This window comes from Jaculus jaculus, chromosome 2 (genome assembly GCF_020740685.1).
Source record: "Jaculus jaculus isolate mJacJac1 chromosome 2, mJacJac1.mat.Y.cur, whole genome shotgun sequence".
In the NCBI taxonomy this organism is placed as follows: Eukaryota; Metazoa; Chordata; class Mammalia; order Rodentia; family Dipodidae; genus Jaculus; species Jaculus jaculus.
This window is the reverse complement of record NC_059103.1, coordinates 208,604,776-208,632,507: the sequence shown is the minus strand read 5'-3', so window position 1 is coordinate 208,632,507 and position 27,732 is coordinate 208,604,776. Positions and strand designations below refer to the sequence as shown.

At 44.8% G+C, this 27,732-nt stretch overlaps 1 protein-coding gene across 1 annotated transcript; it reads right to left on the bottom strand.

Annotated features, from left to right (window-relative positions):
* Positions 1-806: 806 nt before the first annotated feature.
* Gsdmc (gasdermin C) lies at positions 807-22,920 on the bottom strand. Its single transcript, XM_045143563.1, has 10 exons — positions 22,707-22,920; positions 21,962-22,145; positions 14,354-14,522; positions 8,004-8,109; positions 5,114-5,365; positions 4,411-4,437; positions 3,266-3,405; positions 2,147-2,276; positions 1,635-1,708; positions 807-1,046 (listed from the first exon to the last, which is right to left on the bottom strand). The coding sequence occupies exons 1-10, from the start codon at positions 22,918-22,920 to the stop codon at positions 807-809; spliced, it is 1,536 nt and encodes a 511-aa protein (XP_044999498.1).
* Between the last annotated feature and the right edge of the window lie 4,812 nt (positions 22,921-27,732).

The following is a 27,732-nucleotide window of genomic DNA, read 5'->3' as shown; positions in this document are numbered from 1 at the left end:
GAGCGGTGAGCAAGGTGATCTGGCAGAAGAAACAGCTGAGCATCAAGGCTCTCGAGGTGCTGTTTGGCTTCTTTTAGCCCGTCACAGTAAAATGAGGGAAGAGGAAAAAGAATATGTATAGATGAAAGTTGTAATAAAAATGGAAGAAAAATGAAAGATTTTGAAAACTGAGCTCAGCCATCCAAGGTATGAAAAGCCATCTTGAAAGAACAAGCAAAGGTCACTGAAGACGCAAGGGAGCAAGGGGACAGTCTGAGGAGGGTCCCGTGGCCTTTCAGAGGTCTGTGAATCAAGCTCGAGCTTTCCTGAAAAGCACCCAGGGGATCTTGGCAATCACTGGATAGGGCCGCTTCACAACTGTCTCCCTGAATTCGGGCCCAGCACCCTTCAGCATCCCCCACGCTTGTTCAAGAAGGCCCAAGTCCAGCCTGTGCCTCAGCTCTAGATGATGCAGGCTTTGATACCACCTTCACTCACCAGTGATTAGCATCTCACGACAATTTCTTGGTCACACATCTGTCTCTCTAGTGTCCATTCAACTTGCTTTTGATGTCTTTCAAAGTGAGTTACTGACATCAGTACATTTCACCTACAGCAATTCAAAATACGCACCATTGACTACAGTCAGTATCTGTTCAAATTACTTTGAAACAGGAGTTACATAGAGTAAACTATTTAAATCTTGAATATATCACCTGAGGAGTTTTGACAGATACAAGAACCCTAAACCATTCCCTTCCTGAAAATATAGAATGCTGTCTCCCAAGGACGCGGCACCTCTCAGCTGACTGCCCTCTGGGGAGGGTCTAGTCTTCCGCCAACTGCTGCAACAGTGACAGCGCCCCATAGAGGGCAGACATGGGCATCTTGGCTTCCAGATCCCAGCTTGGCTTGTAGTTGTTCAGCTCCATCTTCAACCCACACTCCTCCAGCAGGCCATACATGATGGCCAATCCCTCTGCCTGGAGCGGGGCAAGAAGCTGAGGCTGGAGAGTGAGGGGAATGCACCAGGGATACTTGAAATTCGGCTGCAGGATGCTCCTTACCTAGAACAATCACCAGGACAGACCAGGCTTTGATACCAGAGTGAGAAACTCTCTGTCCCAGGTCAGGCACCACACAAGAAACATGTTTCGGTATGATCAGACTGCTGAAAACCACCGTGCATTGTTTCCTCAACTAAAGCTTGCCTTGCACAACAGTGGCATTTGGATGTCTACATCTGTATACATATGTACGTGTGTGTGTGTGTGTGTGTGTGTGTGTGTGTGTGTGTGTGTTTGTGTGTGTGTGTGTTTGGGAAGAGCAATTTTCAATGATAACTATAACAGAAGGGTGTGGATTACTACCATTCTCTCACTTCTCACAGAACTGTGTTCCTACCTGTCCAGTATAGATCTGTTGGGACCTGCTTCAGATGTCACCATGAACACAGGTGCTCCTTACATAGGTTCACACCCAACTGGCCTGCTCTCCAAAGGGAGACAGAATGCAGGCAGGGATTCTCCCTCCCCCCACCCAGTCACCCCATCACAACCCTCCTCCCCGTGGAAACCTGCTTTCTAAGCATATTCTCCCTGGTCCTTCTTCCATCACCCTCCCCCCAGAGCTGCTAGGATGTGAGGATTTCTCACCAGCTCTCGCTGATGGAGCAGAATTCCCTTCTCCATGGACAGGGCCAGCAGATCAAGGTGGGTGTCACTCAGCACTGGGGGAGGAGACGTGAGGTAAAAGAGTGATAGAGAGCAGATTGATTCAGATTTATTTCTCTCACCATGAACTAGGAGTTCTGATAAGGAGGGAAGAGGCAGAGGAATATTCCTTCATGATAGTCAAGCTTCCTGCCCTGGAAAACCCTCCTGCCCTTGAGATGGCCCCCAGTACCCCTAAGTCTCACGATCCAGAAAACAGGATTCTGGGAGTTGGGGCAGGAATAAGCTTCCTCCAAGGAAGCTGTCATATGGTCAGTGGGTGCTCACTCCGTAGACCCAGGCTATGACACATGCACAGCTGTTCTGACCTTGACCTTGAAGAGAAGGTGATGTGAGGAGAATGGAAATTGAAGGGCTTTGCAGTGGTGCCAACTGACTCACAGGCTGTGGGAACCAGCAGAAGGACTCCCCCGCTCTTCCCTCCAGTCACTCACCCATTAGGGCTTGGAGGAGATAAAGTATGAGGCTCTTCAGGTCAATCCACGGAGGTCTTGTGCCCTGACACAGCTCATCTAGGATGATACCACCTGGGCCTTCCATCTGCCCCAATCTGTCTAGTTCCAGCTATAGAAGATAGGTATTCTTGTTAATAAAATAATAGCAATAATTTTAAAATGTTTATTTGAGGGACAAAGTGAGCATGGATGTGCAGGGCATCCTGTCACTGCAAACGAATTCCAGACACATGAGTCACTTTGTGCATCTGGTTTGATGTGGGCATTGGGGATTCAAACTCGGGTCATCAGTTTATACAAACTAGTGACTTTAACCACTGAGAAAGCTCTACAGCCCAAATAGCAATCCTGTTTCACGGTGCTGAAGACTGAGTCTAGCCCCCTCCACGTGCCGAGCAAGCACTATCCCACGGAGGTGCTGCCCAGCCCCTATTCACTTGCTTTGTGACAGTGTCACTTAGTTGCCCAGGCTGGCTTTGAAGTCTGTAACCCAGAAAGGTCTTGAATCTGTAATCTTCCCACCTCAGTATCCCAAAAAGTTTGGATTACAGACCTGGACCAACTAGGCCTGGCTGAATACCGTGACTGTCACGTAATTTGCCTGTGTCTGTAGGCGATAAGCAGGAGGTGTGGTGTGGTAGTCTGATTGCAAATGTCCCCCATAGCTTCGGGTATTTTTGATCAAGCTTCCCACTCAGCCCCCAGAGGGTGAACCCTTGCTGGAGCGGGTGTTTCACTGACGGCAGATCTGAGCAGCTCTCAGGTGGGGTCTGGGTCAGCCGGTGCTTGCTGGCTCGTGCTGGCCTCTCTGTGCTACAGGGTGAAACTTCCCCTGGACAAGGTAAGCCTGAAACAAATCCTTCCCTCCCACAAGCTTCTTCTGGTTGGGTGTTTGTTCCAGCCACAGGAAGGTAACTGCTACGTGGCGTGAGGGTCTAAGTGACTCTGACCACTTTCAGGTGTGGGGGCTGCATCCCTGGCCAGGACCCCTGTCATCTCTCACAGTCCTCTGCCATCGTGGGCCTCCTTCCTCCCTCATCTATCTTGGGAACTGTATCTCCTAAATAGTTTTGGTCTTCACACCTACAGGATTCTTACCATGTTTGTCAGGCCACACAGAGCCTCTCTGTCCCCAAGTAGAGACAGGATACTGTGGAAGATGACAGCCTGAACATCTTTTGAGAGCTGGGCCAGTAATGCCGTGTTGCAGGAAACCTCCTCCTGTAGGAGCTGGAAATCTGTCCTCGAGCATCAAGCAGAGTGGGAGCATTACTTCAGCGAGACCCTCCCTGGGATGATAAGCCCTTTCCATCAGCATGAGCCAAGCCTTCCACACCTTTTCCTCATGGAAAGTGTCTCCAGTAACAACATGGCTGAGCTCTGGGGATGTCACTATCATGATGAATCCAGAGCTGCAGAGATGGCTTAGTGATTAAGGCACTAGCTTGCAAAGCTAAAGGCCTCAGGTTCAATACCCCAGGACTCATGTAAGCCAGATGCACAAGGTAATGCATGAGTCTGGAATTCGTTTACAGTGGCTGGAGACCCTGGTGTGCCTTTCTCTCTCTCTCTCTCTCTCATTCTCTCTCTCTCTCTCTCTCTCCCTCCCTCCCTCCCTCCCTTGTAAATAAGTAAAAATATTTGAAAAATGATGACCCCAGTGTTCTGAAAGGAAGGGGCACAATGTTGGGAGTGGAGATCTAGATTCTGAAAATCAGTCATTCTAAGTGGGAGAAAAGAACTGGTCATTTCTGGGATACATCAGAAATACTGTAAAATCTAGTGTTTGGACTCTTAAAATGAAAACTAGGTGCTCTGGGATCAATTTCTATGTGTGAAAAATGATGATATTATGAGGATTATATGAGCTGCATTTACCAGGCACCTGGCATACAGAGCTATTCTCATTATCATGTCCAGGAAAAACTGGCCGAGCGGTGCCTGTTACAGCTTCCCTGCTTCTCCCAATTGGCCTCCAGATTAGCTGCAAGCGTGAGAGACCAGCACAGTAGAAGATCCAAAGGCATGAGTATGCCAGCCCGGTGATTCGCCACTATACCTCCAGTGGTAGAGCTCTGCCCGCCACCAGGAAGTTCCCAGGGGCATGCCTGTGTGAGAGAGGCTAGCTAAAAAAGGAAGTTAAAAGTAGACTTCAGTTTTGAGTTGCAAAGAAAGCTCTAGTTCGAGTGCTCAGCCTTAAGCTTCCCATCAGAAGCCCCAGATTTCCCCTAATAAACACTCACCTTGATGCAAGGGCTCCTCTATCCTTCCTAGAAAGAGAGTCACAAGTGATTATCTTCCTTGACTCTCAAAGTTGTTTTTTGAGATACAATGGAAAGTCTCCCCTCCCTCTTGTTTAACTTTAAGCCTCTTCTTTTTTCTCTCACTCTAACCAATCCACCATGCTGGCCTTCTAACAAGCCTTCCCATCCATAGGTCCCAGGGTCAGGAAATAGTACACACATGCATCCCTGCCCCCATTTCCAGAAAGCACACACTCACCAATTGGAGAGATGGTACTTATCTCCCAGCCTAGAAAGAAACATTAAACTGTAAAGCTGAGTTAGTCTCTGCCCCCCAGTTCTCCCAATACCCTCTTCTCCCTCTGCCCCAGCTCTTTGCACAGGGGCCAGAGCTCGGGAAGCTGGAAGAGGGCCGGGAAGTAGGTGCCTACAGTGCAGAGTGGCCTGGATGAAGAAGCGGCTTCTACTTTCCTGGCTCCCAAACACTTCATTGGCCTGACCGGCATTTCCAAAACTGTTCTGGAAAGACGGAGTCGATCTCCCCTCCCTTTCTTCCCCTCTCTCACTTCTTCTTCTCTCCTTCCACCTCGCACCCTCCTAACCCCTCCCTCATTCTCCTTGTTTCTCATCTTGTAACTCAACTTCAATGAACGTTCACAGAGACATGGACCCCCAGACGCACAGTCACTCAACAAAGCCTTACCTGTCTCAGGGTTCTCAGTGCGGCAGGTGCCCACCCCTCGCCAGGGCTCAGCCTCTGGCCCAGGGGCAGAGCCCAGGGGTGATGGGAAGGAAAAACTAACACTGGAGGACCGCATGGTGAAGTCCTTGGGTGGTACTCCTAGAGAGCAGGCACCAGCCCATCCAGGGCTGAGCAGGGAGAGATTTTCCATCTTCAGGAATCTGACATCTTGAAAGGTTTTCTGCTTGGCATCAGCAGAGACTAGAAGAATGACTGAGTAGAAAAGAAGCATGGTTGGTCCCCTGTGGCGGCGCACGCCTTTAATCCCAGTACTCTGGAGGCAGAGGTAGGAGGATCGCCATGAATTCAAGAGCAGCCTGAGACTACATAGCGAATTCCAGGCCAGCCTGGGCTAGAGTAAGACCCTCCCTCAAAAAAGAAAGAAAGAAGGAAGGAAGGGAGGGAGGGAGGGAGGGAGGGAGGGAGGAAGGAAGGAAGGAAGGAAGGAAGGAAGGAAGGAAGGAAGGAAGGAAGGAAGGAAGGAAGGAAGGAAGGAGAAGGGAGGGAGGGAAGGAAGGAAGGAAGGAAGGAAGGAAGGAAGGAAGGAAGGAAGGAAAAGAAAAAAGCAAAGCCCAGTTAGAGGAGCTGTAGTTATGCCTGCTGGAGTTACTCCTACAACCTGACCCTGGAGTTTAGGGATCCTTGTGCCAAACACCTAAGATTCTTGTCAAAATGGGCAGTCACTCACGTCTGTGCCCAGTGAATCAGACCCTTTGACGGGTGCCCTGAAACCTGCATTTTAAATATATACCTTGGGTAGGCATCATGTCCCATGACACTGAGGAATTCCTTCCTGCTCCCCTATCATACGGGTTTCTTGTGTGCCCTTCCTTACGTCCGTCTTTTCTTAACAACCGCCTGCCTTGCCTCTCTGGAAGCGTTCCCATTACATAGAATTGTGCTGAGGTCTGAAACCTGCTTGACACCAAAGTTCAAGCATCGAACCTGGAAGGAGCCTGTGAAGAAAACGACAAAGGTTTTCAAGCGCTGTAAAGCGTACATCGAATGAAAGTCGGGCACGGGGCAAAACCCGAAATAGTGCCTGCAAGTCCCGGCCCGAGCACGAGGGGGCGCTCGGGGCCGTGTGTGCGCAAGGGCGACCCCGTGCGGGAAGCAGTCGGTACTGCGGTCCAGTTTCAAGAACAAACTGAGGCCTCAGAATAGACCCCAAAAAAGAAGAAAATGATGTGAAGAAAAATTTAGTCATTTGTGCTAGTAACTTCAGTGACAGTGTACCTGTGAAGGGAACAGAGGAAAGTGTCCTGACGCGGGCCTGACCCCAACCTGTCATCACGCCCTGCGGCTCACCCGGCCTGACCACAGCTCAGCCTAAGGCGCTCCTCACTCCAAAGCCCTGCCCGTCACCCGTCTCCCCCTGCCTGCTTCGCAAAGGGCCTGGGACACTTCCTGCCCTTTCATCCACACCTCCACCATCGCCTGCAGTGAAGTCCCACGAACTTGTTTCTCTCTGGACACTACAGCCCATGCACTGTGGAGAGTCTCATGAGATCACTTCCTTTTCTGTTTTACTGTTAATGATATTTTTTAATGATATTTTTTAAATCCTAACCTCCTGTGCTTTCCTTCCCTACATTAAAAGCACTTTGCCAGGCTGAAGAGATGACTTAGCAGTTAAAGTGCCCTTTCCTGCCAAGCGTTAAGACCCAGGTTCAATTCCCCCAGTACCACACAAGCCAGATGCAGAAGATGGCACATGCATCGTGAGTTCATTTGCAGTGCTTAGAGGCCTTGGCACACCCCTTCTCTCTCTCCCCGTCTCTTTCTCTCTCTCCATATATATAATCTACCTCTATAAATAAATAATGTTTTTTAATTTTATTTATTTATTTATTTGAGAGTGACAGACACAGAGAGAAAGACAGATAGAGGGAGAGAGAGAGAATGGGCGCGCCAGGGCTTCCAGCCTCTGCAAACACTCCAGACGCGTGCGCCCCCTTGTGCATCTGGCTAACGTGGGACCTGGGGAACCGAGCCTCGAACCGGGGTCCTTAGGCTTCACAGGCAAGCGCTTAACCGCTAAGCCATCTCTCCAGCCGAAATAAATATTTTTTAAATATTTAAAATATTTTAAATATTTTTTAAAAAGCCCTTTGTCACTCAGGATGATCAGTAGCAGTATGGCATCTCCTAGCACCTTTCACTGGGGCATCTTTCCTGTCCCCGTACTGACCTTCCCCCCAGCATGAGTGTAGAGCGTCTGGGAACCACAGTCCACTGACTTACACTGGCCAGTCCAGCCTGCCTCGTTCTACTGCCAGCCACTGCACTGACTTGGCCAGAATTTACATGGATGACACGTGAGGAGGCTGTGGGGGGCTGCCTCGCCTCTCAAGGAAGCTACCCCCGCTGAGTCTGCTGCTCTGTCGCTGGGGCTCCTGGCCGAGGAGCGTGCAGAGCTGCGAGCAGGTCCACGGCTGGCGCAGGGCCTGCGCTCGCGGGAGGGTGGTTTGGGGAGAGCCTCCGCCGAATCTCTGCACTGTGCTGTTATTTGTGCTAACTTACAGGTCTTCAGTGGGGGTCTGCGGCTCCCCTGGGGGGGGGGGCTCCCCTGCTAAGCTGCTGAGAATGGCAGGTCCTGCAGTGACCAGAGGCAGCTGAGATGACAGCGAGGCCTCTCCCAGTCCTAAGGACACCAGTTGAACGTCCCAAGTTCTTTCCACCCAGGAGACGACGGCCACAGGACAACCAGCGGGACTTCAGGCTGGCCATGCTTGGAGGTGAGCGGGGACAGTGAGAAGTGCCGCCCGGCCTCGTCTTGGACAGGGAACCGCGAAGGTGACAGCCTGGAGACCCCCCCCCCACTTACCGGCTCCCTCCTGCTCCCCAGAGCCTTGTTTCCTGATGACCAACTGTTTCTTCCTGTAGGCCAGCACTGTGCCCTGAGGGACAGAGAGCTTTGTCTCTCTTGCTTTGAGACTCTGTCCCCAGACTTTGCCCTAGGGAAAGAAAATTTGCGAGAAGTTTGCAGCTCTTGCTGTCGGCACCGCTGAGACTCTGCAGCGGTGTGACCCCTGGAAAGTTGCATGTGCCCTGATAAACCGTCCTCCACCCCAGGCTCGTTGCCAGGGAAGAGAAAGGGGCTCAGTGGAGGAGAGATGGGGAAGAGAAAGTAGTGGAAAGGGATAATGTTCAGAATACCTTATGTACGCATATAAAAACTGTCGATAAAAATCCTGCTTGCGATTAATTTCACTAAACTTCTACAGACGGTTGGCATTAAGTAGGCCTCAGTAAGGGCTCTAAAGTTCAGAGAAGTTGATTCAAAATATGCCTATATCTCCTTTATGACCTTTCAGCAAATTTATTAACAACCTTATGCCTCAGTTTTTAAATCTGTGAAGTGGGAGTAAAATTGTAGCTACCTTTTAGGATTAATATATGAAGTTCTCATATGTCTGGCATATATAAGTATTCAAAAACTGGTTAATTGGTGGAGGCAAAGTCGCTCCTGCCATCCGACATGGTCCCAGCTAGGAGGAGGTTTCCGCATGGCTGGAACTTCATGATGGAGCTGAAACCCTTCAGATCCCTGTGTTTGGTTTTCTTATTAGCAATAGCACTCCTGTCCTTTTTAAGCTTTCAAGAAAAGGAAACTCAAACTGCTCCCTGCTGTGGAGAAATAAGAGGGCTGGAAAAAAATGAAACTAAAACCATTTTTATAGACTTATGCTCCCTAGATAAATATAAGAATATGACTAATAAGGAGTTCCTTGCAAAGTCATGGAAGAAAAGAATTACTTGATCCTCCCATTACAACACCGGGAATTCTTAAGGTAGTTTGAACAGATGGCCCCCAATATATTCACTGTTTTATTAGTTTGTACTTTGTATCTGCAGCCACCTGGCTGGAGGTGGTGTCACTGGGTGGATCTTAAGGTGTGGTGGTGGGTTTGAGATTTCAATCTAAAGATATGCAAAGTGTGCCTAGCTAGAGTTCCTTAAGTGTGCTGTGCTGTGTGGCTTTTGGCTTTTAGACTGCTTCTCTCTGTGTGTTTGGTCCTGTAAAGGCAGGCCAGCTTCTTCTGCCATTATGGAACTTCCCCTGGATCTGTAGGCTTCAATAAATATCTCTTCCTCCATAACTGTGCCTGGTCTGGAAGTTCATCTCAGCGAACCTGAAACTGTCTGCTTCAGGCCACCTCGAGGAGCTAAGGCAAATGCATTTAGGTTTCCTAATCCTACTGACCCACCTCTACCCTATGCAGGAATTTGTGATGAAAACTTAGGTCATGTGGTAAATAAGAATGGAAAGTGGGCACACTATAGCTCATTGCCCTTCTTGGAAAGGCTTGCTCCATCAGGCCCTACTGGGTGTTTGTTAGCCAGAGAACACTAGACCTCTTTAACCAAACAGATTAATAAGTACTTTGCTAAGCTTGGCTACAAGGAATGTTAGAGAATACCCTATCGATGTGAAACAGTCTGTCTAGCACTCGGCTGATGTTTGGTTTTTGTTGTTGTTATTGTTTATTGCTGAGAATTGAGTGTTTTCTTATTTCCTGGAAAATAAGCCTGCTTTTGTTCTGTAACAGTATAAATAAAACACAAGGTTTTTAGGAAGGCAGATTCAGGAAGACACCTGAATCACCTGGAAAGAGCAACCTGGTGTCTCTCATTCTTCCCCCACAAACTCCACATTTCCTTCAAGGACCTCACCCCAGCTGGGGCTGGCTCCCAGCAGTTAATATTACTATTAGAATTACTATTAAAAATATAATGGTCAGGCTGGAGAGATGGCTCAGCAGTTGTCCTTAACTGCAAAGCCAAAGAACCAATGTTCAATTCTCCAGGACCCACACAAGCCAGATGCACAAGGTGACACATGCATCTGGAATTTGTTTGCAGCAGGTGGAGGCCCTGGTGCCCCCATTCTCTCTATATATGCCTCTCTCTCTCCCTCTCTCTCTCTCTCTCTCTCTCTCTCTCCCTCTCTCTCTCTCTCTCTCTCTCTCCCCCAAACAAATAAATTAATGAAATTTTTTTAAAAAACATAATGGTCAAATATTTAGGATCTGTTAGGCCAATAAACTGAAATAGATTTCTCTTTAAAATATCATGTCTGCTTTTAATCAAACCAATATATTCCCATAACTTTAAAGTCAGGTAGCTCTAGAATGCTTGTGATTAAAACACCAGTATTCTCCCATTCTGCCTCCTACTGGCCCTCATTTCCAGTTAGTTCGTTTTTCTCTCCTTGTATTTATCTGCGCATCTCAATTGCTGTGCTGCAACTGGTGAAGGAGGTGTTTGTTTTCTTTGTAAGGGGAGGTGCTAGGGCATCACAAATCAGGCCAGTGGTCCTCCATGGAGCCACAGTGCTGGGCCTACTGAAATGGTCTGATTTTTCCAAGCTAAGTATTAACTTACTTTCTTCCTTCCTGTGTTGAAGATTTCATTCTCCTACACATTCCTCACCCCTCACTTCTCCACCCATCCTCCTGAGGTAGTCACATCCCAATGTCTGTGTAAGTTCAAGTTCTTTGTTTACTGTCGGGGCCACTGCTCCTTCTCACAGCAGACCTTGCCTCTGTCAGCCCGTGACGCCCTGCGTTTCTTCAGTGCCCCTCCTCCTTCTCACCCGGGGAGGTGGGGGCACATGCTCTAAGACCTTCTATGTCAATGGCATCTGTATTTTCATTCACGTTTATTGATATTTTCTTTTTTAATTATTATTTATTTATTTGAGACAGAGATACAGAATGGGTACGCCAGGGCCTCCAGCCACTGTAGACAAACTCCAGATGCGTGTGCCCCTTGTGCATCTGGCTAATGTGGGTCCTGGGGAATCAAAACTGGGTCCTTTGGCTTTGCAGGCAAACTCCTTAGCCGCTAAGCCATCCCTCCAGTCCCCACATTTATTGATATTTTCAATGGACATAGAATTCCTTGGACTATGACTTGCCCTTTTTACAAGTTTGTATGATTTTTTTCTTTTGTTACATATGCATGAAATATTGGTGTGGTTTGTGTGTGCACTACTGTGTATACTCAGAGTGTACACACACGCGTGTGAGATCTGTGTGCCTCATGTGATGTATGTGGAGGCCAGAGTAGAACACTGGCTGTCCTCTGTCCCTCTCCCACGTTGTCTGCCATTAAACCCAGAGCTGATGTTTCTGGTCAGATTTGCTGACCATTGAGATCTAGTGATTCTGTTGTCTCTGCCCCACCACAGCACTGGAGCGGGTACCTGTGCCCAGTTGTTTACATGGGTGCTGGGGATCAAACTAAGGCCCTCACGTTTGCACAGAAAGCACTCTTAAGTGCTGAACAATTTTCCCAGCCCCAATTTTCTCCTTGAGGTAATGTATCTGATAATTCAATGCACACTGTGATATTGTCTATGTTGACCCAGTGGACTTGGGACCAGATGACCTAGGTACATACAGCCTTGGCCTCCCCCAGGACTAAAACACCGGGAAAGTTAACATACATCTCAGATGCTTTCTTTATTTGTTTTGGTTTTTGTTGTTGTTGTTGTTTTTCAAGGTAGGGTCTCACTCTGGCCCAGGCTGACCTGGAATTCAGTATGGAGTCTCAGGGTGGCCTCAAACTCATGGCAATCCTCCTACCTCTGCCTCCAAAGTGCTGGGATTAAAAGCATGCGCCACCACACCCGGCTTCAGATGCTTTCTTTAGTTCTTAGTCTTGTCGAATCATGCATAAAATTTAGTGGTATTATAACGGTACGTGAAAGCCAGGCATGGTGGCACACAACTCTAACCCCAGCGCTCAGGAGGCTAAAGCAGGAGCTTCATGAATTGGAAGCCAGCCTCTGCTACAGATTGACATAGTGCCTCCAAAAAAAGCACATGATAAGATACAAATTTCATACTCCCTGGTCCATATGTGGTCTGAGTGAATACTTGATAAAAAGATGTTTATATTGGGCTGGAGAGATGGCTTAGCGGTTAAGTGCTTGCCTGTGAAGCCTAAGAACCCCAGTTCAAGGCTCAGTTCCCCAGGTCCCACGTTAGCCAGGTGCACAAGGGGGCGCATGCATCTGGAGTTCGTTTGCAGAGGCTGGAAGCGCTGGCACGCCCATTCTCTCTCTCTCTCCCTCTATCTGTCTTTCTCTCTGTGTCTGTCACTCTCAAATAAATAAATAAATAATTTTTAATTTAAAAAAAGATGTTTATATTAATTTTTAAAACACTTGATTATAGTGAGTGGATTATGTAAATCACCTGTGCTTAGAGGTATGTAAATCTCACTGCTTTAAACATTTATCAGCCAGGCGTGGTGGCGCATGTCTGTAATCCCAGCACTTGGGAGGCGGAGGTGGGAGGGTCACTGGGAATTCAAGGCCACCCTGACAATAATTACATGTCATCCGACCTAGAGCAAGACCCTACTTTGAAAAAGAAATCATTTTTTATCAAAGACAAATACAAGCATGATTGGCAATGCAAATAATCCCAGCCCTTAGGAGGCTGAGGCAGGAAGATCAAGAGTTCAAGGCAAGCCTCAACCATATAGCAAATTGGGGTCTACTCTGAGCTACATGAGACTTTCTGTCTCAAAAATTCTTACCAGTTTTCTCTCTCTCTCTCTCTCTCTCTCATCTCTCTAACTCTTGTAAATTAGTTATCTTTTTCCTCATTTTCTTAGTGGGCACTGACCTGTAACTCCCAGTACCAGCACGGGGCTATCATCCACAATGAGCTTTTGATCAGAGAGACCTACAAGGTTTCCTAAAAGAATGACAGATTTCTGTCAGAGTACTTGATGACCCACCAAAGGTTAGTGGTAAGACCCTATTGTTGAAGACTCCATATGCAGCTGACACGTAATATGAAACAGCATGGCTGGAAGCCAGGAGAGAGTCAGTCCCCAGACAGTCAGTGTGTCTAGTGCCAGAAGGTGCTACATGGGCAATTGGGGGAAATGACCAATATCTGTCCAAGCAACTCATGGTTGAACCTACTTAGCAACAAATAACCTGTTGTGATGCCCACACAAGTGCAATAGTGGCACACAGCCATGGTGGGGAACCAACTGCTCTTGATTTGGCTAACTGATCCCCTCAGTGGTACAAGACCCATAGTTGGAGCTGGGAAACAAGTCAGAACCATATCCAAACATAAGCCCACTCTCCAATATCAAGCTACCATCAATCATGGGCTACAAAATGGCCTACACCTATTAAACTCTCTATAAAAAAAAAGTAAGTGTTATCTCATTTGTCCTGGTGCTAACTCACTCTCTGTTGGAGAATCTGCTTCTCTTTTTCAGATAGATGCAGATCCTAAGGAGAGAGCCACCCCATCATACCTCAAAAGGACCCTGGCTGAAACTAAGGAAAATCGGCAAAACAAGCAAGGGTGCTGTTTTCCTGATGAACCAGATACCAGAACAAGGGGAAAGGAGACCAACACAGAGAAAAATAAACTCCTACCAGATCAGAGAGCCAGAGCCTCAGAGGCCCCCAACACCTCATCACTGAAGCAGACCAAAAATGAACCCAACATGGCTCAGGGAAATTTTGCGGAAGAGGGGGCAGAAAGAATGTCAGAGTCACATGTTGGGTCATGATATGCAGAGACATTTATCTTACCAATAACTGGGGGCTAACTCCACAATGCACGACCCATATACCTCAACAAGGAGGGGCCAAGGGGGAGGGAGTAGGTCATGGATGAGCCTAATAATTCTACCAAACTTCCTGTATTTGCTGAATACAAAACTAATGAAAAATTCTTATCAGATGATTACAGAACATAAATTACTTTAACAGCTGAGGGAGTTGTCAGTGGTCCTTTGTTTCTCCAAGACATGAGAATGGGCATGGACATGGGTATAACTCAAACCCTCACACCCATACATCTTTCAGGGTTATAACTCAAACCCCTCTCACTCATATATCTCTCATAGGTATAACACAAAACCCTAATATTCATGTATCTCTCATAGGTATAATACAAAACCTTCATATTCATAGAGCTCTGAAGTGACTGTCCTTAACCAAATCAAAATATCAACCAGATAACTAAGTCTGCTTCTGAGTCTATCAATACTTGCATTAAAGCACTATCAATGAGGGTGTTAGAACACAGCCAGGATATGCCACATGCAGGTGGGGAGAACAAAGACCTTTCCTCGTCTGTGCACTAGAAGCAGGTCCCGCTGGCCTGTGGGAATAGAGGAAGTGGCTGTTTTCTTCACATCCTGACCTCATACCTTGACATAGGTACTCCAGGGGCTGGACAGTTTTCCCAAAGTCTCCACCCTGCTGCCTTCTTGCAGCACAGTATCCTTGGTCAGTTCAATGGCTTCCGTCACCACATACAGGTTGTCCCCTCGCATCCGGCATTCTGTCAAAAATGATGGCTCTGGATGCAGCAGTTTCCTTAGGATATAAATGAGAACAGAAGGATCTCAGTGGGAAAGTGATGCAGGCTCAGAATACTCTGGGTCGCCCTTCTCCTCAGGACCTAGAAGGGATGCAATGCCTCTGGCCCCCTCGGTCATTGGAAACTGAACCCTCCAGCTAACACTGCAGCATAGTCTCTGACTTCACCAGTTCAGTAACCTAGCATGGCCCTGGAGTTCAGGAACCCTACCTAACCTCTGCACACAACCAGTAGTTCCACTCAATCATAGATCATAGGTCACAGTTCCATCTATTACAGAGCTCAGGGCTGGAGACATGACTTAGCAGTTAAGGCTCTTGCCTGAAAAGCTGGGGGACCCAGAGTCAATTCTCCATGACCCATGTAAACCAGATGTACAAGGTGGCACATGTGTATTGAGTTTATTTGAAGTGGTTGGATACCCTGGTGTGCCCATTCTCTCCCTCTCTCTCTCCCTCCCTCTCTCTTTCTCTCTTTCTATCTCAAATAAATAAATACAAATTAAATTAAATTTAAGAACAGATAGTGAGCTTGCCTGCTTATGAGCCCGACTACAAAGAACCCCAGATAGAACTGAATGGTGAAGGTCTACCCTACCAAAGCCAGACTACACAGAATGGAAGAGATGGTCACAATCCCAAATGAAATACAAAGTTACAAGGATCATGAAATATCAACATATCATGCACAATGCCACCAAAGGAAATGAACAAAGCTCCAATAATTAACTCTAAAGAAATGGAGGCCTAGGACTAGAGGGATGACTTAGCAGCTAAGGTGCTTGCCTGAAAAGCCAAAAGACCCAGGTTGAATTTCCCAAGACCCACATAAGCCAGATATACAAGGTGGCACATGCATTTGGAGTTGGTTTCCAGTGGCTGGAGGCCCTGGCATGCCCACTCTCTCTCTCTCTGTCAATAAATAAATAGAAATAGAGAAAAAAGAAGCCAAGCATGGTGGTGCACACCTTTAATCCCAGCACTGAGGAGACAGAGGTAGGAGGATCACTATGAGTTCGAGGCCACCCTGAGACTTCATAGTGAATTCCAGGCCAGCCTGGGGCTAGAGTGAGACCCTCCCTCGAAAAAATAAATAAATAAAAACAACAATGGAGATCTACAAACTGACTGACAAGGAATTCAAAACAGTGCCGTGAATGAGGCTGCATGAGCTAGAGAAGGCATGGATGGAGCACCATATAAAATGAAGAAGACAAGCAAGGCACAGTGGCTCATACCTCCAGTCCTAGTACTGGAGAGGCTGAGCTTGAAGTTCTGAGCACGAGCTCTAGGCCAGTGGGGGTCGCCCAGCCAGAGCTGCAGGTGTGCTGGTTTGAATGTAAAATGCCCCACATAGAGTCGTGTGTGGAGCCTTCGTGAGCTGCAGTCTTGCTGGGGTGGGTGTGTCCTCGGCAGAGGGTCTTGGGATATTACCGTCCAGTCTGGCTTTGAACTTTTGCACTCTCTATTTGCTGCTGGTGTGAGGATGTGATGCCACTTGTCTGCTCCTGCTATGTTTTCCTTGCTGGAGAGAAGCTTCCCTGAGAAACCGAACTAAAACAAATCTTTTCCTTCCATAACCTGTTTCTGGCTGTGTATTTTGTTCTAGTTATGATAGATTAACTGATACATGTGCCAAGACCCAGTTTCAAAAAACAATTAGCAGGGCTGGAGAGATGGCTCAGTGGTAAAAAGCACTTTCCTGCAAAACCTAACAACTTGGGTTTGATTCCCCAATACCCACATAAAGCCACATGCACAAAATGGCACATGTATCTGGAGTTTGTTTGCAGTGGATGGAAGCCCTGGTGCACCCACTCTTTCTGTCTCTCTTCTATTTATCTCTCTGTTTGCAAATAAATAAATACAAGTATTAAAATAAAAAATTAGGTCTGGAGTTTATGGCTTAGCAGTTAGGCACTTGCCTGTGAAGTCTAAGTACCCACATTCAACTCTCCAGATCCCACATAAGCCCGATGCATAAGATGACACAAGTGTACAACATTGCACACGCACACAAGGCGGCACACGCATCTGGAGTTCAACTGTAGTAGCCAGAGGTCCTGGCATGCCAATTCTCTCTCTTTCTCTCTCACTCACTCATTTAAAAAAATATTAAAAAGTAAAAAAAAAAAAAAACTACATGAACAAACTTAAACTTAATAGAAAAATGGAAGCCATTAAAAAAAATCATACAAATGAAATTTATAGTGAGGGCTGGAGAGATGTCTTAGTGGTTAATGCACTTGCTTGAGAAATCTAAGGACACAGCTCTGATTCCTCAGAATCCACATAAGCCAGATACACATGGTGGTTCATGTGTCTGCAGTTCATTTACAGTGGCCAATGGCCCTGGAGTGCCCATTCTCTCTTGTAAAGAATTAAATTTTAAAAAAAAAAATTTAAATATGTGTAGTGGATGAAAAATTCATGAAAGTTTATGTAGAAAACTCAGAAGAATCACTGAACCCAAAGAAAGTTCATTTAAAACATATCCAGTCAGAAGATTAAAAATAAAGATAAAATTGAGAAATTCTTAGACAAATTTAGATAAAAGAAACTCAGAATCATCATTGAACAAGAGATATTACAAATGGTGTCACAGAATAAAAGGACTTAGGATGTGGGGTTTTAGGGAGAGGTCACTTTTCGGTTTGTTATTTAAGACAGGATCTCCCTCAATAGCGCAAGTTGCTGGCCTTGCACTCATGATGACCTCCCCCTTCAGATTACTGAGTGCTGGAATTACAGGCATGAGCCATAATACCTATTAAAAGGACCTTAAGAGACTGTTTTACGTAATCACAAGGTAGATAATATAATAGAAACAGCTAATTTTCTAGACTCATACAACCATGAAGACCAAATCACGAAGAAAAATATGAGCATGACTTTAAAAAGTAAAGAGATTAGGGCTGGAGAGATGCCTTTGTGGTGAAGGGGTTTGCCTTCAAAGCTAAAGGCCCCAGGTTCAATTCACCAGGACCCATGTAAGCTACAAGGTGGCACATGCATCTAGAGTTCATTTGTAGTGGCTGAAGGCCCTAGCATGTCCATATTCATTCTCTCTCTTTCTTTCACAAATAAATTAACTAAATACTTTTTTAACTAAACAGATTAAAGCAATAACCAAAAAGTTAATAAGAAAGGACAAAGTCCAGAGAGCTTCAATGGTGAATTCTAGCAAGTATTTGAAGATGACACCAATCCTGCTCAAATATGCCCCAAGAACTGAAGAGGAGGGAGCAACTCAAACTCAGTATGAGATTAGCATGATCCTGCTACACAAGCCAGAAAAGGAAACTACAATGAAAAACTGCTCAATAAAATGCTAGCAACCCAATATAACAGCACATTAACAGGACCATATGTCATGGTAAAGTGGGATTACCCCGGGGGATATAAGAGTGGTTCAACAAATGCAAATAAACATGATTATATCACATTGACATAATGAAGAACCCAAACTATGGTTATCTGAGGAGATACAACAAAATTTGACAAAATGCAACATCCTAAATATAATAAATCTCAATAAATTTGATATACAACAAATGAATCTTGACCTATTAAAGGCTATCTTTGACCATAATAAAAGCCACGGCTAATATCAGTCTCGTGTCAGAGCAGGACTGGAAACACACACTCTTACCACTCCTGCTCAACTCAGGACTGGAAGCCCCAGACAAACACATTTGCCAAGAAACATAAATAAACAAAAGGCATCCAAATAGAAGAGGAAGAAGTAAAATTGACACTGTTTTCAGGTGCTATGATTTTACACATTGAAAACCCTAAAGATTCCATTAAAAATGTCTACTGAGGATGAGGTGGCAGAAAGAATGTAAAAGCCAAAGGAAGGGTAGGACTGCTTACAATGCAATTGTCCAGACAGAAATTGGCCTCGAGATCCATGACCTCACAGTGCCTAGCAATACCTACACAAGACCCTCATAGTAGGAGAAAAAGATGAAGATATCAAATTAAAAGAGAGACTAATGGCTGGGCATGGTGGTGCATGCCTTTAATCCCAGCACTTGAGAGGCAGAGGTAGGAGGATTGCCATGAGTTTGAGGTCACCCTGAGACTCCAAGGTGAATTCCAGGTCAGCCTGGGCTACAGTGAGACCCTACCTCAAAACACCCAAAAAAAAAAAAGAAAAGAAAAAGAAAGAAAGAAAGAAAGAGAGAGAGAGAGAGACTAACAGAGAGTGGGAGGGGATATGACGGAGAGCAGAGTTATAAAGGGGAAAGTGGGGGAGAGAAGGGAAATACCATGTTTGTTTGAAATACCATGGCTGGAGAGATGGCTTAGCGGTTAAGCGCTTGCCTGTGAAGCCTAAGGACCCCGGTTCGAGGCTCGGTTCCCAAGGTCCCACGTTAGCCAGATGCACAAGGGGGCGCACGCGTCTGGAGTTCGTTTGCAGAGGCTGGAAGCCTTGGCGCGCCCATTCTCTCTCTCTCCCTCTATCTGCCTTTCTCTCTGTGTCTGTCGCTCTCAAATAAATAAAGAGCTGAAACCAAACGTGTTTTTAAATATATATATATATATATATATATATATATATATATATATATATATCTCCTATAAATTAAAAAATCAGCAAAATTCTAGAATACAAAATTAAAATGCAAAATTAGTTGTGTTTCTACATATTAGCAATGAGTATCTTAAAATTAAACAAGTTCATTTATCATAACGTCAAAACCAATAAAATACTTGAAAGTAAATTTAATCAGTATCTGAAAGATTGTAAAAAACTGATTAAAGAAACTGAAGAAGAAAACAATGAACACAAAATGCCCTATGTTGATGGATAAGAATCACTAACACTATTAAAATTTAAAGCAATGTATAGATTCAATGCAATCCTTATCAGCATTCCAATGGTATTCCTCACATTTTACAATAAAACAGCCATAAAATTCATGTGGATACAAAAGACCCTGAAGAAAAAAACAATCTTGATACAGGATAACAAAAACTGAGGTATAATACTTCCTGCTTCCAAATTACACTAATCAAGAAGTTATCCTTTTGGTATATAGTCAGACACATAGCTTAATGGAACAGAGCCCATCATACACCTAAGTGGGGTCAAGTAATATTTAACAAAGGCACCAAAAAAGACACAAGGAGGAAAAATCAGACTCTCAAAAAAATGGACTGCTTTTTTATACCACATTAAAACAAAAGTTAAAATGGATTAAATATTTGTATATGATACTTGAAACACTAAAACCTAGCCTAGCGCTGGAGCAATGGCTTAGCAGTTAGGGTGCGTGCCTGCAAAGCCTAAGGACTCATGTCCAAATCTCCAGGTCCCACATAAGTCAGAAGCACAGTGATAAAAGCATGCACAAGGACACACATGTCTGGAGTTCAACTGTACTGCCCAAAGACCCTGATGCATTAATCCTCTCTCTCTCTCTCTCTCTCTCTGTCTCTCCTTTGTCTCTCTCTCTCTCTCTCTCTCTCTCTCTCTCTCTGTCTCTCTCTCTCTCTCTCTCTCATAAAAAAAAAAAACTAGTCTAAAAGGAAATGAAGGAAAAATGTTTTGTTTAAAAAAAAAAGGTGGGCTTTGGGGAGGGAGGGAAATACCCTGGGATATATTTTATAATCATGGAAAATGTTAATAAAAATTTAAAAAGAAAGAAAGAAAAACAAAAGGTGGGCTAAAAAGATGGCTTAGAAGTTAAGGTGCTTGCCCTGCAAATCCAAAGGAATCAGGTTCAGTTCCCCAGGACCCACATAAGCCAGGTGCACAAGTGGGCACCTCTGTCTGGAGTTCATTTGCAGTGGCTAAAGGCCCCAGAGCCCCTATTCTCTCCCTCTCTCTCTCCCTCTATCTTTCTCTCTCTCTCTCCCCCCCTCCTCTTTCTCTCTCATAAATAAATAAAAATTTTAAAATATTAAATTGACACTAAAAGAACAGTAACAAAAGTAAAAATGCCCACCTCTGTTGTTCTGCTAAATGGACAAGTTGTCAAATGACCTTCCACATGTATTTTTTGAAGTACCAGCTGCTGGCAAGGACATGAGTTAAAAGGAGTGATAGGGTACTCATGGTACCTCTATGTTGGTATAACCATCGTCGCAGTTACTTTTCATTGCTTTCACAAAGCACCTGGCCAAAAGCAGCTTGTGGGAGGAAAGGGTTTTGGCTTGCAGACTTGAGGGGAATCTCTATACTGGCCGGGGAAAACATGAACAGAGGCTGGATATCACCTCCTGGCTAATATCAGTGGACAACCGCAGCAGATGAGTGTGGGGAACACTGGCAAGGGGAGCTAGCTACAACACCCACAAGCCCGCACCCAAAACACACCTCCTCCAGAAAGATTCCCAGCCAAAATTGCAATCAGCTGGGGACCAAGCATTCAGAACACACATGTTTAAGGGATACTGGAATCAAACCACCACGGCCATTATGAACAACAGTAAGCTTCCTAAGACTTTAAAAGAGCACTGTAGCAGTCACCTTTTTTTTTTGTTTGTTTGTTTAGAGATAGGGTCACCCTCTAGCCCAAGCTGACCTGGAATTAACTATGTATTCTCAGAGTGGCCTTGAACTCACAGTGATTCCTCCTACCTCTGCCTCCAGAGTCCTGGGATTAAAGAAACATTATGATTGTGTGATTTCATTTATATGTGAAATCTATAAAAAGATCTAACTCACTGGGAGTGGTGGCACACACCTTTAATCCCAGCAGTTGGGAGGCAGAGGTAGGAGGGTCGCCATGATATTAGCTTTACAATATATACATAATAAATACAGCATATACCCTAAACCAAATTATCATGTTATAGACCTAAAGTTGATACAATTAAATTTCTCCATTACACCTCAAAAATTAATAGATTCCAAGACATCAAGACATTCACTAAGAGGTTATTATTTTCTTTGTCACATTTTAATTACTATTATGTTATTGCTTGTTTCTTCATCACCTTCTCAGCCTGTCTACACTAAATATAAGGATATTTTGTCTGTCTTCTTCCATCTCCAGCATTTGATAAGTATAACAATGATGGTTTGGGCTGGAGAGATGGCTTAGCGGTTAAGCGCTTGCCTGTGAAGCCTAAGGATCCCGGTTCGAGGCTCGGTTCCCCAGGTCCCACGTTAGCCAGATGCACAAGGGGGCGCACGCGTCTGGAGTTCGTTTGCAGAGGCTGGAAGCCCTGGCGCGCCCATTCTCTCTCTCTCTCTCTCTATCTGCCTCTTTCTCTGTCTGTCACTTTCAAATGAATAAAAATAAAACAAAAAAATATTTTTAAAAACAATGATGGTGATATTAGATAAACACTACTCATTTGACAAGGAAAAATCTGGGGTGTCATCGTCTTCATCAACTCCAGCAACAAAACTTGCTAGCTGCTTTCATTGGTTACAGGAAGAGCACAACGGCCCCCTCTTTCACCTGCAGTGGCCTCACCTGTTTTGAAGGGTCTCCAGTTTAGGATCTGGGATGCTAACAGCCTGAATCTCCAGGGTGGGTCCATGGAACTGAGCAAAGTTTCCTGACACACTCCCTTCCACTCCAGCGCTGATGTCCCCACCAATCTCCTGTTTCTGGGCCTTGGTGTCACTGAAAAGGTAGGTCCCTAGCACAACAGCTTCTGTGAAAAGAGAAAGGGCTCAGAGGTTTGGTCAAGAATTCACTGTGCTACTGCTGGTGGGGAAAATGGGATAAATGAAGCCAGTGTTGCCCCAACCTTCAGCTTCGTTTAAATGTCTTCGTCACAAGGGCAAGTGCTGTGGCTCATGCAAGCATCGCCTTAACCCTAAGAAATGTTGGCATCACAGCACCTAGGTGACCTCTGGGAACATATTTTCAGGTACAGAAGCTAGCCCCAAGAGCAAAACATATTTGACATTTCATTTATAGACAGACTGACCTGGATTAGGATCCAGTTCCAAGCTATGTGACTTTGAGCAAATTGTTTTATTAACTTCAGTTACTCTTTGGTTAAGTGGGGATACTATCTCCATCTCAAAAGGTTCTTTTAGTATATTAACAAATGAATGGCTAGGTCTGGATAATTAGTAGATTCTCAAAATCACTCCTTTAACTTCCTCACTTGCCTCTAGGCAAGATGGAGCATGAGACGCGCCTGTCTCAGGACCTGGCACTACTTCTTTCTTCACGCCTTGACTCCTTTGCCCCTGGCAGGTAATACCTGGGGCTGAAGAACTTGGCTCCAGGATGTCCATGAGTGAGAAGCCAACTGGGTTATCATCAGGCTGTTCCCAAAACCGTGATTGAGAGTTCTTCCGTAATACATTCAACTGGCGAAACTTGGTGGCATCCAAAAGGCATTTGACAGGTCTCAGATCTTTGCCTCCAATATTTTTGACCATCTTCTTGCTGACATATTCAAATATGGAAGGCATATTTCTAGGAGCAGAAAGGATATAGGTTAGTGAAGAAAAGGAAAGAGGTCTGGGGAGATGGCTCAGTGGTTAAAGGCACTTGCTTACAAAGCTTGCAGCCGCAGTTTGATTTCCCAAAACCCACATGTTGCATAATGGGAGCTTTAAGCTTATAACTAACAACTCCTCATCTTCCTCTCTCCCCACTCTGTAGAAGTCATCATGCCACACTCTGATCATATGTTGGACAATTTAAATAGCTCATATAAGACAAATCATAAAGCATTGGTCCTCTGACTCATTTAGCTTAATGCTGCACTTTATAAATTTTCTTTCCCTTTCAGACTCTTGCCTAGAAAACAGAGTCCTTCTCTGGCATGCACAGGGCCCCAAGTTCAATGCTCAGTAACAGCAAAAGAAAAGAGACAATTAACCAATAAGTATATAAAAGGACACTTAATATCACTATTCATCAAAGAAAGACAAGACAAAATCACATTGGATACTATCTCATTCCCTTTGCAATAGCTGTTACCAAAAAGCCAAAAGGTAACAGCTATTGGTATGAATGTGAAAAAAAAATTGAAAGCCTTATACATGGATGGTGAGAATTAAAAATGCTAGAGCTTCTATAGAAAACAGCAAGGTTTCTCAAAAAACTAAAAGTAGGATGATGATATCACCAAGCAATTTCACATTAGGGCACTAATCCAAAATACTTGAAACCAGTGTCTTAAAGGGGGATGAACACTCACATTCATTACAGCTCCATTCACAACAGCCAAGAAGTGGAACCGAAAAGCCCACCAACAGAGGACTGGATGAGGACATTGTGGGGTCTGCATACAGTGGATTATTAAGTCTCAAAGGGAAATAAAATTTACAAAGAGCAACATTAAACTAAACATCTCTCAAAACACCAACACTTCATATTCCACTTACATAAGCTATCTAAAATTTTCCAACACACAATCAGAGAGGGGCATAGCAGATCCTAGGGAGTAGGAAGAGACAAAAATGACTTGTTAAAGCCAGTTGCGGTGGCGCATGCCCTTAATCCCAGCACTTGTGAGGCAGAGGGAGAAGGACTGCCGTGAGTTTGAGACCACCCTGAGAGTACATAGTGAATTACAGGTCAGCCTAGGCTACGGCGAGACCCTACTTTGAAAAAACAAAAAGACAAAAAAAATGATTTGTTAATTGATAAGTTTAGAGTTTCTATTACACAACATGAATAAATTCTAGAGATCTAATTTGTGGAAGACAGAGCTCATGTTAAGTGCTTTGCCACAGTATAATAAATGTTTTGTGTTCATGTCCATGGTTTGCTGTCAGTATGCCTGGTTAGTTGGTTCCAAGAGTCTGAATAGAGATATAAGTCTGCAGATGCTCAAGTCTCTTATCCAAAATGGCACAGGGCTGGAGAGATGGCTCAGTGATTAAAGCCACTTATTTGCAAAGTTGGACAGCCTGGGTTAAATTCTCCAACACCTATATAAAGCCAGATGCCCAAAGTGGCACATGCATCTGGAGTGGCTTTGCAGGGCAACAGAACCTGGTGTGCCTATTCATTTTCTCTCTCTCCCTGTAAATAAGAATATTTTCAAAAAGTACAGTGTTTGCAAACAATCTAACCTACGCACATCTGTCCACTTTCAGTCATCTCAAGAATATTTAAAATAACTAATACAATCTAAATGTTATTGTATTATTAGCATTGTCGTGGTAGCTTTTTGCACTGCTCTAACAAAAGACCTGATACAGACAACTCAGAGGAGGAAAGAATTTACTTTGAGTCAGGGCTTCAGACGGTTCGGTCCATGGCTGCACTCGGGCAGAACAGCACAGTGGCAGGAGAATGTGGAAGACGTGGCTGTTCACGTCATGGCAGACAGGAAACTGGGAGCCGTACAGGAAGGAGGCAGAACAAAATGGAGCCTCAAGTACTTGCCCCAGTGATTCACTTCCTCTGCCTGTGCGTGTCCCACATGCCGGAGCTTCCAGCATAGCACTGTCATCTAGGGACCAACCATGCAACCTATACACTGTAGGGGGCATTTCGTACTCAAACCATAGGAGCTATAGAAATAGCAGCTGTGCTGCATTGTTTAGAGAATGACGACAAGACAAAAAGACTCTGCAGGGAGCGTTATGGGAGAGGAGACAGAAAAAACTGAAAACAGCCATAGGGTGGGAAGATGTGTTCGTCTAGACTGCTGCATTTATGACTCCATAATGAACACTGATAACCCCACTGAGGAGAGTGCTCAGTGGAATACAAGTGAGGGAGAAGGAATATAAGAGTATAGCCCAATGGGAATATGACCAATATGTAAGATGTTCATATAGCAAAGCTCTCAATAAAAAAAATAAGGGGACTGGAGAGATACTCAGTGGTTAAAGGCACTTGCTCATCTGTGTTCAATTCTCACATAAAGCCAGATGCACAAAGGGGCACATGCATCTGGAGTTCATTTACAGAGGCAGGAGGCCCTGGTGTAACTATTGTCTCTCTTCCTTCCTCTCTCTCTCTTTCACTCTCTCTCTCAATAAATAAATAAATATTTTCTTTAAAAGTGAAAAAGGAAAAAAGAATCTGCACATCTTCTACTACAGGTGCAATTTTTTCTGGATATTTTTACACCTAGCCAGTTAAATTCAAAACTGCAAACTAATGTATTCATATAGCTGACTGAACTACCAATGAGTGCAAAAGAGGATTCAACTAATGCAAAAGGCCCTAAATAGATTTGTAATACAGAACAAAGATCTCTCAGTATGAAGAGGACCAACAGTGATGACCATAACTTAATTATGAGGCTCCTTACAGCAAGGTTCAAGTGGGAGGCACTTGGGTGGTAACTCGGGAGCTCTGTGGATCAGAGTTGTGGCAGCTTTGGTGTGACTCATGAGAAGAGGGAGGAGCGAAGGGGATTTCTGGGGTTCTGGGTTGTGCAATAGGATGTGGCTAATGCTATTTTCCTGCGTAGCAAAACTCTGAAGCCTGAGACCTGTTCGTACAGAAACGAAATGAACCCAGATTCCATCACATGGATTTCAAAACCCAGAAGATTAAAATAGACAACTATCTACACCAGCGCTTGCCAACAGAGAATTGCCCTGAAGATGAGATTGAGCTACAGGAATGAAGGTGGAAATCGGAACTTTGATTGTAGACGGTAATGAAGTTGAGTTTTTAACAGGTAGGTCAAAGTGCAAAGGCATTTTGTGGATCAGACTGAATTAGACTAATCTGTTTGAATTGCTTTCTTTAAGCCAAGGACAACAGGATTTTCAGCTGCATAGAATTGAATTTTGAATATTACTAATATGCTCAATATTAAATACATTATTTTCAATGATTTATAAAAAAAAAAAAAGTCAGGCTGGAGAGATGGCTTAGTAGTTAAAGCGCATGCCTGCAAAGCCTAAGGATCCAGGTTCAAATCCTCAGGACCCATGTAAGCCAGATACACATGGCAGTGCATGTGTCTGGTGTTCCTTTGCAGTAGCTGGAGGACCTGGTGGGCTCATTCACTCCCACTCTTTATGTCTTAAATAAATAAATAAATAAATCTTTTTTTTTTTTAAGTCTTGGGGCTGGAGAGATGGCTTAGCAGTTAAGATGTTTGTTTACAAAGCCTAAGAATTGTTGTTCAATTCCCCAGTACCCATGTAAGCCAGATGCACAAGGGGGCATATGCATCTGCAGTTCATCAGCAGTGGCTGGAGGCCCTGATGTGCCCATTTTCTCTCTCTCCCTCTCTCTCTCTGTCTGCCTTTTTCTCTGTCTCTCTTTCTGACTCTCAAACAAATAAAAATAAAGTATTTTTTAAAATAAAAAACAGGGCTGGAGAGATGGCTTAGTGATTATGCGCTTGCCTGTGAAGCCTAAGGACCCCGTTTCGAGGCTCGGTTCCCCAGGTCCCATGTTAGCCAGATGCACAAGGGGGCGCACGCATCTGGAGTTCGCTTGCAGAGGCTGGAAGCCCTGGCGCGCCCATTCTCTCTCTCTCCCTCTATCTGTCTTTCTCTCTGTGTCTGTCGCTCTCAAATAAATAAATAAAAATTTTTTAAAAATAAAATAAATAAATAAATAAAAAACAGTCACATCAAGACTATTTATTTTATTTACTAAAAAAAATAGTCTTGATATGACTGTTTTCAATTATGTCCATTGTGAGCCATGAAAGGGTCATTGACAACGGGGAAACAAGAACAAAAGAAGTGTTTCTAAAGCTAGACCTAAACAAAGATGCATCACATATAACACTTGCCCTTTCATGCTCTCCAGAGCTCTCAGTAATTCTCTTAAACACATTAAAGTGTTCATTTCCCTGTAGGTCATGTTACATAGGTTGGGCCAGGGAACCGATGTGATGAAGACACACTGCCCTCTGGCCTCAGTATCTTCCCTCACTCATTCCCTGGGACCCCGTAGCACTTACCAGATTGTATATCCTTTTGTCCTATAGAGTACGAATATTATTGAGCTGGGCTCCTTTCAGGGTGCAGACCTCCTAATTCAAGCAGAATGTACACAGACTTCAGAGACCAAATCAGTGGGATGCTCCTCGCTGTGTTTTCTTCCCATGAACAAGTCTCTGACTTGATTTCCAGTGAAATTTTTTGTTTGTTTTTCGAGGTAGGATCTCACTCTAGCTCAGGCTGACCTCCTGGAATTCACTATGTAGTCTCAAGATGGCCTCGAACTCACAGCGATGCTCCTACCTCTGCCTCCGCAGTGCTGGGATTAAAGGTCTGTGGGACAGGTAAGCATCCAGAGGACCTCTTGTCTCCTGGACCTGGGTTCTGGAGCACAGGTCCAGGTGC